Source organism: Neovison vison, chromosome 10, assembly GCF_020171115.1.
Source record: "Neovison vison isolate M4711 chromosome 10, ASM_NN_V1, whole genome shotgun sequence".
NCBI lineage: Eukaryota > Metazoa > Chordata > Mammalia > Carnivora > Mustelidae > Neogale > Neogale vison.
The window spans coordinates 63,758,798-63,777,658 of record NC_058100.1 but is presented as its reverse complement, the minus strand read 5'-3'; the positions used below and the strand labels follow the sequence as shown (position 1 = coordinate 63,777,658).

The 18,861-nt window shown below is 57.1% G+C and overlaps 1 protein-coding gene across 4 annotated transcripts in view; it reads right to left on the bottom strand.

The window, feature by feature from the left end:
* Nucleotides 1-2,161: 2,161 nt before the first annotated feature.
* The window catches only part of LAMB3 (laminin subunit beta 3), a 39,298-nt gene continuing 22,598 nt past the window's right edge, over nt 2,162-18,861 (bottom strand). For all 4 annotated transcript variants that reach the window (XM_044267487.1, XM_044267485.1, XM_044267486.1 and 1 more), the window contains exons 9-23: nt 17,935-18,055; nt 16,989-17,177; nt 15,701-15,856; nt 15,165-15,361; nt 14,699-14,810; nt 13,508-13,886; nt 12,160-12,320; nt 11,810-12,030; nt 11,331-11,528; nt 10,849-10,993; nt 7,514-7,721; nt 6,953-7,094; nt 6,347-6,523; nt 5,470-5,623; nt 2,162-2,665 (exon numbers count right to left, since the gene is read on the bottom strand). In XM_044267487.1, coding sequence (XP_044123422.1) covers nt 2,529-2,665; nt 5,470-5,623; nt 6,347-6,523; nt 6,953-7,094; nt 7,514-7,721; nt 10,849-10,993; nt 11,331-11,528; nt 11,810-12,030; nt 12,160-12,320; nt 13,508-13,886; nt 14,699-14,810; nt 15,165-15,361; nt 15,701-15,856; nt 16,989-17,177; nt 17,935-18,055 — 2,697 coding nt within the window. In that variant the 3' untranslated portion in view covers nt 2,162-2,528. The remainder of the gene's footprint in view (nt 2,666-5,469; nt 5,624-6,346; nt 6,524-6,952; nt 7,095-7,513; nt 7,722-10,848; nt 10,994-11,330; nt 11,529-11,809; nt 12,031-12,159; nt 12,321-13,507; nt 13,887-14,698; nt 14,811-15,164; nt 15,362-15,700; nt 15,857-16,988; nt 17,178-17,934; nt 18,056-18,861) is intronic.

Below are 18,861 nucleotides of genomic sequence, written 5' to 3'. Positions count from 1 at the left end.
GAGGCGACACAGGTGGGAGGGCCAAGGCAGGGGGCTCAGGGAGAGCTGCTGTCCCAGAAGGCCAGCCCCCTCACCGTCTGAATGAACAGGTCTGAGGGCCCCCGGGAGCCACAGGCCCACAGCCACCCTGAACCCCTTTCCTCGGCAGGAGAGGCACGCGACTCTTCTCTGCCTTCCCAGCCCGGCGTCCACCCAGCAACGGGAGGAAGGCGGAGCAGGCAGAGCAGGGCCTGGAGGGAGTGGGTGACGGTGAGAAGCAGCAGGCTGCTGCCGCCTGGGGCAGACCCTTCCAGAAGGCCCAGGAGCGAGCCCCCAAGGCGCGGAGGCCTCGTTGAAGCTGTGGGCAGGAGGAGCCGGCGGCCACCCACCCCTGGGGTCTCCCTGGCCTGCCTGCTCTGTGCCCCCACACCCTACGTGCCGTGGCTCTGTGCAGTGAACTAGGTAGCTCTCGCCCGGGTCTGTGTCGTTTGTGATGAGAAGCTTCCTGGGCTGGCCAGGCTGTGTCACCTTCTCTGAGCAAAGCCATATGGAGCCTCCACCCCCGACTCCTGCTCAGCACATGCTCCTGCCTCGAGGCCTTGATGCCCGTGGCCAGCACGGGCTCATTAATGTAGTCACCTGCCCATCTGCATGAATGGCCGGGGGCTCCTGCTCTGCCTGTGAGCTCTCAAGTTCCAGTCCTTGACTCCATGATCAGCTCCAACTGGCCCAGCATACCTCCCGCCCTGCCCCAGGCCAAAAGCAGAACCACAGCCTTCCAGATGGAAAAGAAAGAAATCGGTTGATGAGGGGCTGGAAGGAATTCTCATCCTGGCCGGATGCCTCACCCACACCCGATTAAGTAAAAGTTGGAAGTGGACTGTTTCCATTTCAGCTGGTAATTCTCATCCTGCTTCTGCTCTTCTCTCCCAGAAAATCAGAAACCTTATTCTTGTCCCTCCCTCGTTTTTCTTGTACCCCCGTCCCCTCCAGCTTCACGTTCAGTGTTGTGCTCAATAAAATGGACATATTTTTCTCTATGAGACTTCATTTGGTTATTCGTAAAGTCAGATATGGCTCTGGGACTTCGGCGCCTGTGCGGAGTGGAGAGTGTGCTGGGGCCTTGGGGTCTGGAGGAACCTGGCAGTGTAGAGGCGGACACAGACTGAGTGCATGGTGTGTGCTCGCTGGTGGTTCACATGAGATACCGCTGGTGACTCATTCCCTCCTCACCACCGCTCCCGGGGTAGCTCTGTCGGAGCCCACACAGTCCAGTCTCCTAACAATGATATTAGATGATCTAGATGATGGTGATTTGAAGCCCTGCCCTGCCCTCGGCCCTGCCACATCTGTGACCTTTGGGGAGTGACACAACAACCATCTGTGCCTTGGTTTCCTCACTTGTCAAATGGAAGCAGCGTCATGAGATAACGCAGACAACGTGTCTTGCACAGTGCTCAGTAAATAATCAACATGATTAATAATGTCAAGAAAATGTAGGTGAAATGCCTAGCATGGAGTTCCTGGGGGGCTCCAATGGTTAAGCGCCTGCCTTCTGCTCAGGTCATGATCCCAGGATCCTGGGATCAAGTTCCACAATGGGCTCCCTGCTCAGCAGGGAGTCTGCTTCTCCTTCTCTCTCTGCCTCTCTACCTGCTTGTGCTTTGTTTCTCTGTCTCTGTCTCTCTCTCAAATAAATAAGTGAAACCTTTAAGACAGTTTTTCTTTTTAAATTTTGAAAACACCTAGCACATGGCACAGGCTGTGGTTAGCACACACACACCCGCGCCGTTTCCCTTATCTGCTGCACACACAAACGCACATCTATCTGCAACTTCTCTTTGAGATCCCAAGAGACACAGATTCTGCCTCTGGAGCTGTGAATGTGGACACAAGCCCTCCTTTCTCTGGATTTCTATTTCCTCATCTGTGAAGGAGCAACTGGGTCACTGCTCAAAGATGAAAATCATCGGGTCTCTCAAGGATGGGTTCCATTAGGTCCTGGGACAAAGGGGTCCAGTCCCTCTAATTTTGGGTGACAAGCAAGCTGTACTGACACGTGGGGCAGCCTGTGCGCCCTATACCACTGGGCCTTGGGCTTGAGCAGAGGAGCGTCCCGGAACCCCAGGTGGGAGACAGGAACAAGTGACAAAGGTTTACTTATGGGACACAGACCAATTTCTCTCTTTCAACCTCCAGACTTCTTGCCAAAGGTTTTTATTGGGCTTTTCATTTGTATGTCATTTTTTTGTTCAGTTTTTGTGTCCATGGAAGCTGAAGGGCAAGGACGCCGGCCGGCCAAGTGCACCTCCACTTAGAGCTCCTTGTCCCAAGGCCACGGCCCGCCTCCACCCTCTCCGCCTCTCCAATATAGTTTCCCATCAGTTCAGGCTCATCAGCAGCGCAGAAAGATCTTACCAGTTGTGCCCGGGGGGGGGGGGCGGTTGCGCTGTGCTTCAAGGCTGTAGAAAAGTCTCCTGGAGCCAGGATGCAATCCAGCCCAAATAAAGAGGGCCGATGAGCGGGGCCAGGGGCTGGAGGCTGGCACGTCACTTACAGGTGGCATAGTAGAGCACACGCCCATTGATGTGGTCGCGGATCTGCTCCACGCGCTTCTCCAGCCCCGTCAGGTCTGCCGAGCGGAGCTTGATGGCCTGGCTCCCCCGAAGCAGCTCGGACTCCATGTCTGAGGGCAGATGGAGGGCAGGGGTGGGTGTGGAGGAGCTGGTGAGACACCCAGAGCCTCCCCACCCTTATTCTTCTCCCACCCACCCAGAGGCAGCACCTGCAGGAGAAATCACCTGCTTGGGGGGGAGCAGCTGGACACGGAGGCAGCTCTTGGCTCTCCACCCCTACCCCACTCTTACGGAAACCAGACCCAGGAAGCCCCTACCCTTCTCCTCTGCTCTATGCTCTCTCCGTTGTCCTAGACTGAGGAAGCAAACCACTGGCATCAAGGTTAGCAACCTATGACTGCTGGACTCAGCGGCCGTCCCCCCAGGGATCCTCCAGCAGGCACCACAACCACAGAGCCAGCTGGGGCAGCAGACTTCCCCTGCACTTTCCCTTCCCTAATTACCACTCCAGATAATCTAGTGCCCCCGCCCCCGCTCTGGTCCATTCTGTATGCCACCACTAGATTATGCACAGAGGATGTGGGGGACTCCAAAGTGACCAAGTGCAGCCGGACCATCCTGTCAGCCTAGGCGAGAGGCCTCTCTGCCACACTCACGGGGACTGGCCCTGGTCTCAGCCTGAACCCCCCAGGAATAGGGAGGGAGCGTGTGGCCTCACAATGCTCCAACTTTAGGCAGCTCTAGCTGCTCAAAGTCTCATGAAGCCAGAATCTGACCACTTCCGCTTCCACTCAGTTGTCTCGGGTCCGTCTCCTAGGAGTAAATGGGGAATATAGCTCTTCTGTCTCCCACGTGGAAGTCTTAGAGATGTCTGAGGCCACACCTTCTCAGATGAAATCTCCCTAGTTCCTGATTCTGCACCCATTCTGCACCTGATGTCACTACGAAGTCTCTCGACCTCCCAGCCCTCGTGGCGCTCCCTGCGATAGGCACAGACTTGTCAGCCCCCCGCTGAACACCACCCACCAGGTGAGATCCCACAGGCATTGGGAACAGTGGTGCTGCTGGCCAGACATTCAGCCACTGGCCATCTCTCCAGGCCTGCGGGCTGATCAAATATTGAAATTTTCGCAGCTACTGTTGTGTTCCCTGGTCCCCAATCCCAGGATCCCCAACCCCCACACATGATCTTCCCCAAAATCCTGCCATGAAAGGTAAATTCCTGCCAACAGGTAAATGCCTGTTCCATTGCTACAATCTGAACCTTTTCTGATTCATAGGTGTGTGACACACCAGTTACTAAAGATTTCACATGCTTTGTATTTATCTGCCCTTTGGGTGGTAGCAAGACACCCCCGACTTCCATGGAGCTTAAAATCACTCGGAACCCCTGGGTTTTTTCCAGGTGACTAACAATTCATATTTGCTTCTCACTCATCAATTTTGAAATGTTTTATCATTTGAGCGCTTATAAAATGTTTTCAGGTACGTGAGCCACTAAGAAGCCAGGCCTCACCCGAGCTGTATCAAGCTGTACTTGTGAGCCTGGGCCCAAATAAGGCCAGAGTGGAAGGTAACACTTCTCTTTCATGTTACCCTGCTCGGTTCAGTGCATCCTCTCAACCTTCTGAGACAGCCATAGAATGACTGGTTCTCTTACCTAAAGGATTAATGACCTGTTGTCCACAGGTCTGATGAACAAATTCTTTATCTTCGCATAAAACACGGATGGACGAGGGCAGGGCGGGCACTGACCCAAGCCTGGGCAACCCCGTCAGGCTCAGCAGCTCACCCTTCTGGGACGGCTGGCCGCAGCCTCCAGCCTACCTCATCAACTCACCCGCCCAACCTTCCCCAGGGTGTCCACCTGCCGGCCAAACAGATTCTTCTCTGTTTTCTCTGAAATTCAGAGAAATTCTGTTTGTGGCGTTTGCTGGGCACACCAGGGCAACGACCCGTCATCACATCTTAGAGACTGAGCCCAGTTCCTGGAAATTCCTGCTCTCACATTGGAAGAACCTCAGAACCCTTTTCCTTTTTTTTTTTTTTTAAGATTTTATTTATTTGACAGACAGAGATCGCAAGTAGGCAGAGAGGCAGGCAGAGAGAGAGAGAAGAGGAAGCAGACTCCCTGCTGAGCAGAGAGCCCGATGCGGGGCTCGATCCCCGGACCCTGAGACCATGACCTGAGCCGAATGCAGAGGCTTAACCCACTGAGCCAACCAGGCGCCCCCTCAGAACCCTTTTGACAACAATTTTTTATTGTCCCTGCTATATTCAAAACCTTTGGATGGTTCTCCACTCTCTCCCCTCTCGTGCTGGCCCTGAGGCCAGCCCTGTGGACCCAGCCACACTGACCCCATGCTGCTTCTCTCCCAACCATTCCGACCCTCTTCACCCCTCCTCTCCTGCTGGGTGCTCCTGCCCCCCAGCCCCAGAACATGTCTTGTTTCTTCCCCCTCACCCTGTCTTAAAGTCCCTACTTTTCCTCACAGCCTCCCCCAGGCCTACGTCAAGTCTTATCTCTCCTGAATATTCCCTTCACCGAGCACTTCTCTTGGACAGAAACGTCTGTCCACAGAGTACTGATCATGTGGGCTCCCAGAGTACTGATCATGCGGGCTCCCATCACAGACCCCCTTGTGCTGCTGGGTAGTTCCAGGCATCTTGCAGGGGACCGGGAAGATGGCCCCGTCTGGACTGCAAGCTCCTGAGGGCAGCACAAATCTTAGAGCATCTCCTCAGTCCCCACAGCCCCATCAACGTGCCTCCTAGTCCCTGAGCACCTGGGGAAGCCCCATTGCTCTCGCCCCCTCAGCACGGCCAGCTCTGACAAGGCCGGGCCTCAGAAGCCCTGGGCTGGGACCTGCCTCCCGGGATGCCAGGAGTCCACGCCCCAGCAGCGTCCCCTCACCTTTCATCCTGTCCATCATCTCCATGGTCTCCCCAAACAGCTCCTCGGCCTCCGTCTTGACGCTCAGGATCCGGCTGCCCTGCGCCCCCAGCATGGGGCTTCGACCCAACTGGTCCTTCAACTCAGCATATTTTTGCTTTAGTCTGTCGAATCCCTGAAAAAGGGAAAACCATCTCAGGGCCATAAGCAGCAGCACCCAAAAGTCCTAAAGACCGTTAACTAAAGCACTCGACAACACTCAAATCCACATGCCAGGGGGTGGCTCTGGCCTGTGAAAACCCCGAAACCCCAGGCCGTATCTTACTTCATCTGCACGTCCCTCCCTCCATCTGCTCCTGTCCTTTCCCACCCAGCGCCGGGCACCTAGTGGTCACTCGGCAGTGTACTCGGCAGCCAGACCGCTACTGACCCTGACCATGAATGCCGAAGTTCCTGGTACACTGGAGACCCAGAGAAGGGCCCTCTCATCGCCTCTCTGACACAATTCTGACAATGGTGGGGGCACAGGTTAGGTTAAGTCAAGACTGCCTCTGGGCTGGGAAGCCACAGCAGGGGACAGGCTCTGGATTGGATGTCAAGGGACCTGCTTTGTAGGTGAGTTTGGGGCCAGACAATGTGACCCCTCCCTCTGGAAACAGAGAGGGACTGGACTACATCATTAGCAACACCACTGAACTGACTCCCCAGAGGTGGCCCAAGGTGGGGTCCAGATGCCAGGCCAGGTCCGGGTGAGTCCTGAAGCCCTTTCTGAGGATTCTAGAATAACATGTTCCAATCGCTTTTGAGCCCAGGGTCTCAGATAGCATACAGAGTCCTCTCCTGCTCAGGACCCTCACCCTGGCTGGTTCTGCCCAGGATGACCTCCACCTGCCCTCACCTCCTGGGCGCTCAGTGCCCGCTGCTCAGCACCCTCCGTGAGCTGCTGGGCCCTCGCTGCCTGCGCCCGCTGCTGCCTGGCCCTACGGCTGAGCTCCTCCATCCGCGCCCGGAAGTCTCCCAGCTGCGACGTCATTCCAGCCACCATTCCTTCGGCCGGCCCCAGGACCTGCTGAACCTTGGTGGGGAGAGAGACCTGGCTTGTGGCAGATCTCCTAAGCAGGGGCCTTGTCCTTCTCTGGCCCAGCTCATCAGGTAGCAAAAACTCTCTCCAAGCAGGATACCACTATTGTCCCCTTGCTGATCCCCTCTCTCTCTGTCCCCTGGCGTCCAGGCAGCCCCCTCCCTCCCAGCTCAGCCAATCCCTACACACACACACACACACACACACACACACACCCTGCTGCAGCCCAGAGCCCACCCTGGCCTTTTCCATCAAGCCTCACAACCAGAAAACCAAGGACTCAAAGCCACACCCATAGGTCCATAGCTCATAGTCTTCCCTCTTTACGTCCCCTTCCAGGTCACTTTCTGGCATTTTCTGTATCTTGGGCCTGAATCTGTCTGTTCATCCCCAAATCCAGTGTAAGGAAACCACACCCCTCACCTCCGCAACCCTCTCCTGAATAAGCCGAAGGGAACGGCTGGTGCCTTGCATGGTGTCCTGAGCTTCCTGGAGCGCCACCGTGCCCTGCCGGAGGTTCCCCACCACATCCTCCACCTGGCCCTCCACCGCGTGGGCTCGGCTCCTGTGGCGGCGGGGGGAGGGGAGCGGAGATGAGAGAATGAGAGACCAGCGAATGAAGAGATGCGCGGCTCCGCTCACCAACGAGCTCAAGAGACGATCCCTCCCAGCCCAGACTAGAAAGGGAGCCCTAACACAGCAGCTTTTCCATCCCAGGATCTCACCAAGCAGACCTGGGCAGTGGGAGCGTTATGTCAGAGACCCCCTTTGGCGTCACCAATATGGAAGACAGGATGACCCTGGACACCGTTTCTCACTTCACCACCCCCACCATGGTAAGCATCCTCCTGTCCCCCAGCCCTCCACACCCCTCTGACGTGTACAGATTCTTTACCCTCTGCCAGCAACCCAAGGAGTCGGGGAGCAAAACCCCAGTCCAGCCCCGGGCAGGGAGAAGCGCAGGCCCAGGGCCTCGAGCCATACCTGGCCTGCTCGGCCTGCATCTGGAGCCTCTGGGCCCGAGCAATGTCCTGCTTGGTCTGAGACAGCACCAGGTCCACGTTGGGTAGCCTGGCGGCAATGGCCTGGATCTCATTCATCTTGCGCAGGACCGTGGCCGAGTCTGTGGGCAGCCACAGAGCCAACACAGCCTCGCTGACCTCCTGGATGGTGGCCGCATCGGTGTCCGAGTCTGAAAGACAGCCATCCATCAGATCCCGGAGCCTCGCCACCTCCCCAAAGATCAGGGGCTTCTCCAAGCGGAGCAGCTCCATGGGAAGCACCCACATGCCTCTCTGCCCCCGGCCACCCGAGGAGCCGCCGCAATCCTGCAGGGACACTCAGGGGCCCGTTCTCAGAACTTCTGGGAACGCTATGGAGGCGGTGGGGGGTGGGGTGGGGGGAGAGTCTGTGGGCACAGCTGTGGCAGCTAAGTGTCTGATGCCACAGGAAACTGCTGGCTGGAGAGAAGGAGGAGCTGCCAGGCAGCTGGGACTGAACAATGCCTGCAGCGCAAACAGCAGCAGCCCTACGCTGGGGAGAGCGGCCAGAGCCGAACTGCTTCCTTGGCAAGCAGACTCCTTCCACACACCCCTCCCCAGGCCAGTGTGCTCCTTTGTGCAAAGGCAGAGAAAGAACATCGGGTCTTTGCTCCCGTGTCACCTCTCAGAGAGGCCAAGCCTGGCCACGCGATCTAGAATCACAACCTTCCCCTTCCCGATACCCCTTACTCTCCTCTGTCTTCTCCCTAGCAGTTGTCGCCTCCCACACGCCGAACCCTTGCTCGCCTATCTGTCTCCCATTACCCCGCTAGAAGCCCTTTGATGGCAGGGACTGGGCGTCCTCCATATCCTCGGCCCTGGCGGCAGTGCGGATTCAAAGACCTCCACACCCAGGCTTCCCCTCTACTCTTCAAGCAAACTGGCTTCAAGTCAAATGGCTCCTCTGAGCTCACTTTGCAGACCTGTGAAATGGGTAATGGTCCTCAACCCGAAAGGACAAAATCAAACAACCGGTCAGCAAGGATTTTATAAGCCAACTCCGGCTCAGAGAGCAAGGTCAGAAGTACAGATGTGGCATCTCCTCCCTATCTCTCCTGTTCACTTTTACAGATCAAGGGACTGATGTGGTAGGGGAAGGGGGCACCTGACCACCTGGGTGGTTTGTCCTGGGACTTGAGGCCGGCACGTGGGGAACTGAGACTGAAAATCAAAACAGACTCAATCCCTGTCCTCATAGAGCTCAAAACAGACAGGCACATAACCAAGGTCGGCCAGCCTGAGTGCCAACGGCGAGCCCAGGGGCTCAGAGGACTACTGGAGGGGCGCCCTAACCCCGTCTGATGGGGGGGGGTGTCCTGGAGAATGGGTCATCTAGAGGATCCTTGGGGGGGGTGGGACTTAGGTCTGGAGAGGTGAGGCAGGGAAGCAATCCAGAGAGAGGGAAAACTTAAGCAAAAATTTTGTGTGTGTGTGTGTGTGTGTGTGTGTGTGTATCCATCTAACAGTACAATCATCTAGAGTGTGGACAGCAGAGTGAGAAGACTCCTACCTGTATTCCCTCCAACCTGGATGCCCTTCGGCAGGTTCCTTATCCTCCCTGTGCCCGAAACCCTCCTCGGCAAAGTGGTAGGCAACCAGGACTACATCATGTAATATCCATGAAGCACTTAGAACGGGGCTGGGCACTTAGGGAGACCTCAATAAGCCTGAGCGATGATTCTGTGAACTCCATTTGAGTTCAATGAAAACTCAAAAAAGGAAAGACCTTTCTTTTCCTTTCGTGGGAAAGACCACGTGTCCTCCTTCCCCCACAGGCCTCCCACATATACCCCCACACTGACCCTGTACAGCATCCGGTTAGTACCTGTGCCCCTGCACAGTTCTCTGCACACCAAAACCCACTGCCGTGGAGACTGCTAGAACTGTCCTGGGCCCTTCACAGGCGTCAGGCCTCCCTCAGACCCTGCTCCTTCTCCCTTACCTGGCCCCGTCAAAGGACCTGACCTGAGACACACATACAGTTTATAGGACAAGAGGGACTCCCCGCCGATCCATGTGAGCCCAGATGGGACTTCCTAACCTGCCTCCCACCCCCTGGTCAACAATGATGTCATTCAGCATCACTAGGCTCTGCATTGGGGAGGATTTCCTTATCTGCGAGTCCAAGCCCCAGACTTGGGCCTGCCCCTTCGTCCTTGTTTCCGGAGCACCATCTCCCTGCATCCACTCTCTCCCATTCTGGGGCTCCCCGGGAGGCTGACTCCAGCCTGGCCTCAGACAAGCCACGGCTGCAGACCCTCCCCACCCCTCTCCAACCTGCCCCCCACACCCAGGCAGGAGCTGGGGCTTGCTGGGAGCAAAGGCACCGCAATAGTAGCAAAGAAGAGCCTTGTCCTCACACCAAGGCCTCGGCTCCTAGGAACTGGGCTCCCGGCCAAGTAAATTCCCGGGCAGGGACCAGAAATCTAATAATATCAGCTGATATTCCTGAGGAAACTTTAATTTTTCAAGACACACTTTACATCAGTTACTAGGTCCCCAGAAGAACCGTGAAATACTACCATCCCAGTTTGCAGAAGCGAAAGATGAGGCCAAGAGGAAAGCAACTCGCCCTGAGTCCTGTCCAGGGAGCTTTCCACTCCTGGGTCAGGAAGAGAGGGGATCTGCTTCATTCATCCCTTCAACAAGATGGGGTGCTTTTCTGTGTCTGGCTTATGCTGGGTGCCAGGGACGCAGTGAACAAGGCAGACAGCCATCCCTTTCCCCCTGGACTTTAGAATCTAGTGGAGAGACTAACGATACACTCGTACACAAATGGATTCAACCACCACAGGCTTGGAGCAGTGTGAGGAAGGTTAGACCATGAGGGTCGGATGCTGGAGGGGCGGGGGGGAGGAGGAAGACCAGATGGTGTGGTCGGGAAAGGCCGTTCTGGGGAGATGGCCTTCCAATGGAGCCATGAGGGTAAGAATCAGCATCCTTGGAATGAGGATTCCAGGCTGAGAAAGCACGTGTCCTGTCTCTGAGGCTGGTAAGAGTCAGCTCGGTCAAGAATGGACAGGAAGACACAAGGCCACACCCAGGAGGGGCACAGAGGCCACAGTAACTCCAAGAATGAGGGAAAGGCAGGGAGGGGTTCGGGATGAGGAACGAGAACACCTGAAGGGCTCTGGCATCCAACCAGGGAGCAGAGGGGGACCTGGCCAGGTGGCCTGGAGGCGACGGGAGGAGGTAGCTAGCTCGACGGAGGGACCGGAGGGTCCAGCGCCAGGCAGGAGTCCAGACATCAGGCCAAAGGAGGGTAAGGGCCAGGCTCACCTGACAGGAAGTCCCGGACCTGCTGGATGAGGAGCCGCAGGCGCCTGACGTCCTCCTCCATCTGGGAGCGGCTGGCGCTCACCTGGGTCTCCAGGTGCTGAGCGTCTGACTGCACCTTCGAGGCGGCTATCTCAGCTGCCTTGATCTGCCAGCACACGCCATAGGTCAGCTGCGGTCAAGGCCCCGAGAGCGCCTCCCAGCAGCCCTCCGGGATTCTGTGGACACCCGCTACCCGCGATCTACCTGGGAAACATGGGCGCTAACCTGGTTTGGCTCTGGAAGCAATGCTGTGGAGTCAGGTTAAAAAGCCCAAATCACTGGCCCCCCTCCTCGACCTCTCACTTGCTGTGGGCCTCAGACAAGTTACTTAACCTCTCTGGACTTCTGTATCCTGACTTGTGAAATAAAAACTGACTTGCCCTGGGGGCTCTATCGCCTTAGCCTTGACCGACGTGTGCCTGCCCTGCCGTGGCTTCACCCACCATGTGCCGGGTCTGCTGGAGCTGGGCGTTGAAACCCTGCAGTTGCTGGGCCACCTGCCCCGCCATCCGGAAGGCCCCACCGGCTCTGGGGAGGGCACCTCTGCAGTGAGGGCCACATGCTGTGCCATTGTCTTGAGGACACAGCTCTCCAGGGCACGCTCCTGGGGTACAGGCCGCCTGCCTGGAGCCCCCACAGAGCTGTGGAGAGAAGGGGGCATCAAAGAGGGTACCCAAGGCTCTTCAACCAGCACGTCCAGCCCACACCCAGGGAACAAACAGCCAGACGTCTCCATGGCAACCAGGCACCAAAAAATGTGTTTCCTTAGCAACCACTGAGCACACCCTGAGGGGCCCAAGGTCAGGATGGGTGGGGGCGTGGGGCAGGTTCACACTGCCCCAGGAGGAGGCACAGCAGCAGCTGGCTTGTGACAAGCTGGAGCAGGGAGACCCGGGACGTGGGGTTCCACGCTTTGAGTCACCTTGTTGATGGTGGGTGTCAGATCAGGCAAGGAAGCCATCTCCAGCCTCAGGGCCACAAGTTGGGAACCGCTGACTCCGGCTCCTCCTCCCAGCTGACCCTCCAGCCTCTCTGCCTCTCTCCAGCTGTCCCTGAGCTGTAAGAGCAGCTGGAAGCTGTCGGAGACCTGCTGGTGAGCCTGGGAAGACCGCTCGTAGGTTGCACTCAGCATCCCGAAGGCCCCTGCGGGAAGACAAGAAGGGAACTGAGCCGCCCGGGCCCCCAGGCCTGGAGATGGAGAAGCAGCAGGTGCAGCAGGTGCAGGGCTGAGGCGGGGCTCAGCCTCCCGGGCACCTGGGCAGCCCTCCTCACCCAAAGGATTCGCGCCACTTATCCTCTCAAACTGGTCCTTCTTGCTCTGATACGTAATGAGGAGACGATTGAAGCTTCTGTCCAGATTCTTCACGTCTTCTGAGAGGGACAAGGCCTCCTCTTCTCCAGGCAGATCAGGCTGCAGGCCCTGGAGAGTCTGCCTGTGATAGGAGAAGAGATGTCACGAAAATTTGGGAGAGGGCCTGCTTCCCCAGAACCTGCCAGCCCCTGGAGAAAGCTCTCTGAGTCAGGAAAGAGAGAAGTCTTCAGCAAAAGCCACAGAACGTAGACTCCACAGGCTGAGGAGGATTCTGCCGGACAAAGGCCAAGAGAGCCGGCCCAGGTTCCCTCCATCCCTCGGCAGGCAGATCAAAAAAACCTCTCCTTCTCCGACTTGCGTGACTCTACCATCCTGAGCCTGCCGCACCTTCCCAGAGCTGGCTTCCATGAGCCCCTCCTCCTTGAGTCGCTGCAGGCTGACATCGGCTTCCCCCCCATACCACCCGCTTGCCAGGCTCCTAGGTCTCTCCTCTGTAGCCCACACCTCCCCATGAGCACCCACAGCTGTTGGGGGGGGGTGGTCTCCACCCAAATGGGGTCAGGATCCACCAGCCCTGGCCCACAACCATTCAGCTCTCCTCTCTCCCCATCCCCTTTGCTGGTCTACCAACCGCCAACTCCCTCCCACAAGCTTTGCCTTCTTTACCCACAGGCTTTGCTCTGGCACAGAATGTCCCTCCATGGACACCCTTCCATGCCTGCTTTTTCAGCCTACCAAACACCAACTCAGTTCTAAGACTCAGGTCAATCCCACACCTGGATGGTTCTGGGCACTGAAAAATCAGCTAATGCGTGGGGAATGCAAACTAATTATAGAAACTTCCAGAACCAAACCTAAGAAGGCGCCTCTGCTGGTAGGAAGGAGGCGTGGGTGGGACCGCTCCCATTCCAAAGGCAAATACAAGTTATTTTTAGAGCCCCTGCCTCTCAGATGCCCTGCACCAGGGTGACTAATCCCAAGCTGACTCTCTCCCACGGGCAGCACCGGGCACTTGAAAGAACACTGGGGCGCCTGCCCGCACTCAGAGTCCCAGCTCTGGCCCTTAGTGGCCACGTGACTGTCCCATGCCTGTCTGTGCCTGTTTCCCCACCTGCAAAACGGAAGTAATGGCACCCAGCACACCAACCTCACAGGACTGCTGTGATCGTTCAAAGAGAGCGTGCATGTGAGAATGTTCTGTAAACCGTAAAGGGCTGTGCCGGCGGAACGAAGGACCAGCGTGCGCCACTTAGGTGAACCCGCACGACGGAATTCTTCTGGGTGCTGGGCAGGGAAGGGGAAGTTTACCTGATAGAGAAAATGGTGTTGGCCACCTGGGACACCTCCTGCTCGGTGACGGAGGGTCGGGAGAGGATGGCTTGGATCTGCTCCATCTGGCTCTTCGCATCTGCGATCCAGGAGGTGAGGCCAAGATCCTCCAGGCCCTGCCCTGGCCACAGGCCGGCGGTGGCATTGCGGACGCCACTGAGGCGCAGGGCCTGGCTCCGGAGGTCGGCATCGTAGATCTGGAAGCAAGGGTGGCAGGCCACGCACACCGGGTAGCGGTCACAGTAGCCTCGCTGGCACTGGTCACAGCGGGGTCCGGTCAAGCCAGGGCGGCAGAGGCAGCGGCCTGAGGCCTTATCACAGCCTGGGCCCTCGGTTCCCCGGAAGTCACAGTCACAGGCTAAAACGGGAAAAGATGGTGGTCAGGGTGGGGGCTCAGGAACCAAAGGCACGTGGTGGGGAGAGCCTGAAGCAAGGTCCGACCTCAGGGCCCATAGACAGGACTTGGAACAGCAGACAGTCAAGGCCAGAGCAAAATCACGGCAAGGGCAGCAACGAAAGCATGCCCTCACTTAGCACCTACTGTGTGCCAGGCACCGCCCTCAGCTAAACACCCGCCAGCTCGCACAGCCCCTCTGTGACAGAGTCAACCACGCTCCCTCCACCACACATGTAGACAGCGACAGGCACAGGGATATTAAGTGCTACGGGCCCTCAGGAACCCGAGGCCATGGGGACAGCTGCTGGCCCAGCCACTTGGCAAGACAGAGGCTTGCCAAGTGGCTAAGACCAGACCCGAGTCTGCACGCTCCGGGTCCCACGCTCCTGTGGCTTCTTGTCAAGCAGACTCTGGGGAAACCACACCTCTCCCCTCAGGACTCACTTTCTCCATCTAGGAGGAAACTCTTCCCCTCCCTGCTGCTGCCCCAGAGATGGCTTCTGGGAAGTGCTGTCTCAGGGAAACAAGGAGGGAAGCCATCCCCTACCCTCCAGTCAGGAGGACTGGGTCCGACCTGACACCAGGGGGCCCTGGGGCTGGCTGGAGCAGTGGCGGGAAACACACGCTCTCAGGGGGCTGCCAGGGCCCACCGCACACGCTCCAGTACAGGATGTCCTCCCATACCACAGACCCTGCCGCACGCCCTCTCGCACTGCCCACCCACGCGCTCGCCCCCGGAGCCCCCGCGTCCCCCCACTCAGTAAGGCACCCACCACGGCACGTTGTACCAGCATCTCCGTACGTCCGGTCGGGACACTGGCGTATGGCTGCGGCGCTGCACGTCAGGCCACCAAACCCTTCTCGACAGGGGCACTGCCCTGTGAACTGTGGGGGGAGCACCGTGAGGGAGCGTCCCTCCAGGCCCGGCCGTGTCCCGGTATCGGGGCCTGGGTCCTAGATCCCTGCTCGGCACACAGGGTCCAGGACGCGCTGACCGCCCGCAGAGAGGGTGTGCCTCCAAAACAAGGGCACCTACTGAGGGATGGGCTGGGATGTCAAAGCCCCAAATGGCTGGAGGAAGGCTCAGATCCACACCAGGAGGGAAATCCGGTGGCCTCCCCAAGGAGAATGGGGCAGAAGCAGCCCAGTCTGACTCTCGGCAGCATGCAGGGGAGACAGAGGCAGGTGGGCAAGCCCGCTTTCCCGTGGAGGGACCCAGGGGACCACCCCCTCCTATACCTGGTTGCACTGGGGTCCGAGGGAGTTGTGAGGGTCACAGGCACACGGCTCACAGCCCCGACCGCTGGCCAGCTTCCAGTGGTAGGGAGCACACTGGTCACATTTGGGGCCCACCACATGCGGCAGACACAGGCACTGCCCACTCTCCTCATCACATGGCATGTCCCGACGAGACCCCAGGACACTGCAGTCACAGCCTGCAGGACAGAGGGTTACTCAGCTCACAAGCCCACCAAAGCACACCCCTAGGGGACACACATCAGGGAGAGGACCCGGCCTGGGGAAAGAACCAGGCAGGGTTGTTCTTTCCAGATAACCTGACTGACTCAGGAGGCCTGCCTCGCACCTGACCACCAGCCCGCCCTCCCTCCCTCCCGCTGACTGTACCACCTTCCAAACCGGTCCTGCGCTGCCACCTGCTGGACGCCCAGGACACGGCACCCGGCCCCCAGCATACAGCCTTATGAGCTAAGTCTGGTGGCTGGGGGCCCACATCACCCTCCCCTTACTATCCCAGGCTGGGTCCCCCTACTCACGGTGACAGCCCTGCGGGTTGGCATAGGTGAGTCCTGTAAATCCTGGCTTGCACAGGTCACAACGCTCCCCCTGCACATGCTCCTTGCACACGCACTGCCCGGTCCCTGGGTCACAGGGAGCTCCCGGCACCGCCCCATCGGGGTCACACTCACAGGCTGAGAGACAAAAGCAGCCACCACAGTGAACATAAAGAGGAAAAGCAGAACGTGAAGAGCAGACTGTAGAAGCCAAACTGCCTGGTTCAGATCTTTATTGCACCACTTACAAGCTTTCAACCTTGGTCAGGTTACCTAACGCCTCTGGGCCTCAGTTGCCACATCTCTAAAATGGGCACAATGATACAACTCTCAGAGATTCCCTCTGAGGAATAAATGAGTAAATGAAAAGCAGGTAGAACAGTGTTTGGCACATGTTAAATACTATTGACGTTCTTTCCCAAACGACTGCTGTGCGCCAAGCGCTGAGCTGGGCACGCTTGCCTGTTGCTCTGTGTCACCCTCGTGACAGCCCGGAAAGGTGGGGACACACTCCAAGTCACACAGCAAGTAACTGCGGGAAACAGAAGTCGGCTTGCCTTTCTCACTCTTTCCATACCCCAGCGACGGCAACGGAAGCAAGCCAGCGCTGTTCCTCCGCACACCCAGACCTCTTGCAGGCCTTGCAAAATGCAGATTCCTCTTCTATCAAAAAAGTCCTTTGTGATTAACCTCGCCTGATTCAGATCAGTTCGGTCCACTCTGCTCTGTGTGTGAACACACCGGCCTCGTGGACATGCTAAGTCACTCCTGGCTGTTCCACGTTCCTTCGGGAAACATTTCTTCAGCATCAGCTAGGTGATGGTCATGGTGCTAGAGCCTGAGGATAGAGGACGTAATCCCTGCCCCAGAGGAGTTCTCAATATTGGGGGGAGGTGGGGAGAAAAATACAGAGCAAACCGCACTACCATATGGTAAAAGCAGTCTCATAAATGCGGACGAAGGGCTTCGTCTGCCTTTGTCGTACGTGTTTCCATTGCCAAACAGTGTGTGTGTTTCCTGACAGCAGGAACTACCTCTTCTATTTACTTTTGTCTCTCCGATGTCCAAAATCAGAGCTACCTAATTATCAACTGATGACTGCGTGACGACCCAGAGAGGCTAAGTGATTTGCTTAGAAGTGCACAGCTAAGTCAAAACAACTGCCCCCAAGTCCTGACAACCAAGCAAGGCTTCTTGCTTCCTGAGGGCTCATGTGTTCCCAGGGAGAGTGTGGATGGACAATACCTGGGTCCCCAGAGCCCCTACTCACGGATACAGGTCTCCTGAATGGGCGCGCCAGGACGCCGGTTGCGGAAATAGTGCAGCTGACAACGCTCGCAGTTCTTGCCCTCAGTGTGGTCCCGGCAGTTGTCACACACACCTCCATGGGTCCCCTGGCTCGCGGCAAACACAGCTGGGTCGAAGTGACAGGTCTCCGAGTGCCCGTTGCAGTCACACCCTGGAAAATGAGATTTCCGGGGCTGACCCACAGAGCAGCCCTGCTTCCGTCCACAAAGCATGTTCCACACTAACACACTGGCATCTAGCTCTTGCAACTCTGCAAGATGTTCGGGTCTAGAAAATGGGGAAACTGAGGCCCAGGGAGGCTTATGTAACCCATTTAAGATTATATGCCCAGTAAGAAAGCAGACTAGAGTAAAACCCCAGGCCTCCTAACTCCCAGTGTGGGGACTAACCCAAGAATAACACCCATATGGGGACAAAAAGGGAGCCCTTTGAAAGATCCATCCCAACCCCCAACCTCCACTGCTACCACGGATCTCCTCCTGGGTCACAGCCTCTCTCTGGGACCCTTATTTCTCCCAATTGTGCAGAGAAAGGCCCTGACTCCAGGAGGCCCTCTGAAGTAAGGAACAAGATACGTCCTACACAGGACAAGGCAAGTGCAGGGGACAGAAGAGGGAGGATCTGGGAGATACCATGAAGGCTGTGTGGCATCAGGAGCACAGACCAGCCTTGGTCCCTCTGGACCTGGCTGAGAAGAAGGTTTGGGGAGGCAGAGAGTGACTGCAACCCAAACTCTCCATCCCCACCAAATAAGGAGAGCTTCCCTTACAGGCATGCGATCAAGGTTAGATTTAAATAGTAAAGAACAGTTTCTCCCAGTGTCCAGGTGAGATCACTGAGGCCCAGAGGGGCCAGCACCACCCCCCGCCCCAGCCACTACAGGGGCAGGTGTGAGTCCAGGACCCTACGCTGGCATTCATGGGGGTCCTGGTCATCTGCGGGTCTCCAGGGCTGATCGTTGTAGAAGGGTGCACAGCGTTCGCAGTTGGGGCCGGCCGTGTTGTGCTGGCAGACACAGACATCATGGACCTGGGAAAGGGGCCACCAGTTAGCAAGAATCATTCTCAAAGGAACATCCCAGCTATGAGACATGGGAATGTCCCAGCCAGCTCCCCGCCCCCTCCACCCCCCACTACTCAGGGTCCAGACTCCCCACCTCCTCCAGTCTTCACTCAGCTCCAAGGACACTCCCAGCTGCCTTCCTGTGTGCTGTTGTGTATGTGTGGCTGTGTGTGTGTGCGTACATGTGTACATGCATGTGCCTGCCCTTGTACTCTAACTAGGCTTTTTAAAGTTCATTCCTGGGGCACCTGGATAGTGCAGTCAGTTGAGTCTCTGACTCTTGGTTTCGGCTCAGGTCCTGATCTCAAGGTCGTGGGATCAGCTCCACATTGGGCTCCGAGCTCCGGGCAGAGTCTACCTGGGAATCTCTCCCCTTCTCCCTCTGCCCCTCCCCCTGTGCTCTCTCTCTCTCTCAAATAAATAAATACATCTTTAAAAAAATAACTAAACAAAGCTCATTCCTTGCCTTTGGACGTCCCCCTGATGCCCAGTCCAAAGCAGCACCTGGAAGGTGCCCAGACACCCTTATTGGCAAACTCTGATTCCAGAACTTTGTGGGCCCTGTGGAGATTGATGTTCTAACAATCTTTGACCACGGCTGCTTGGCTAATGGGTCTGTTATGATCAATTGTTACCAGACTCATTAAGATATAAAGACAGAATAGCTATTACGTGCTCACTGTCTTCTGAATTAAGCCCGACACCCTCAGCCTGGCAGGAAGGACTTGGATGGCGTCTGCCCCAACGTCACTGCCCCTTGGAACAGCAGGGCT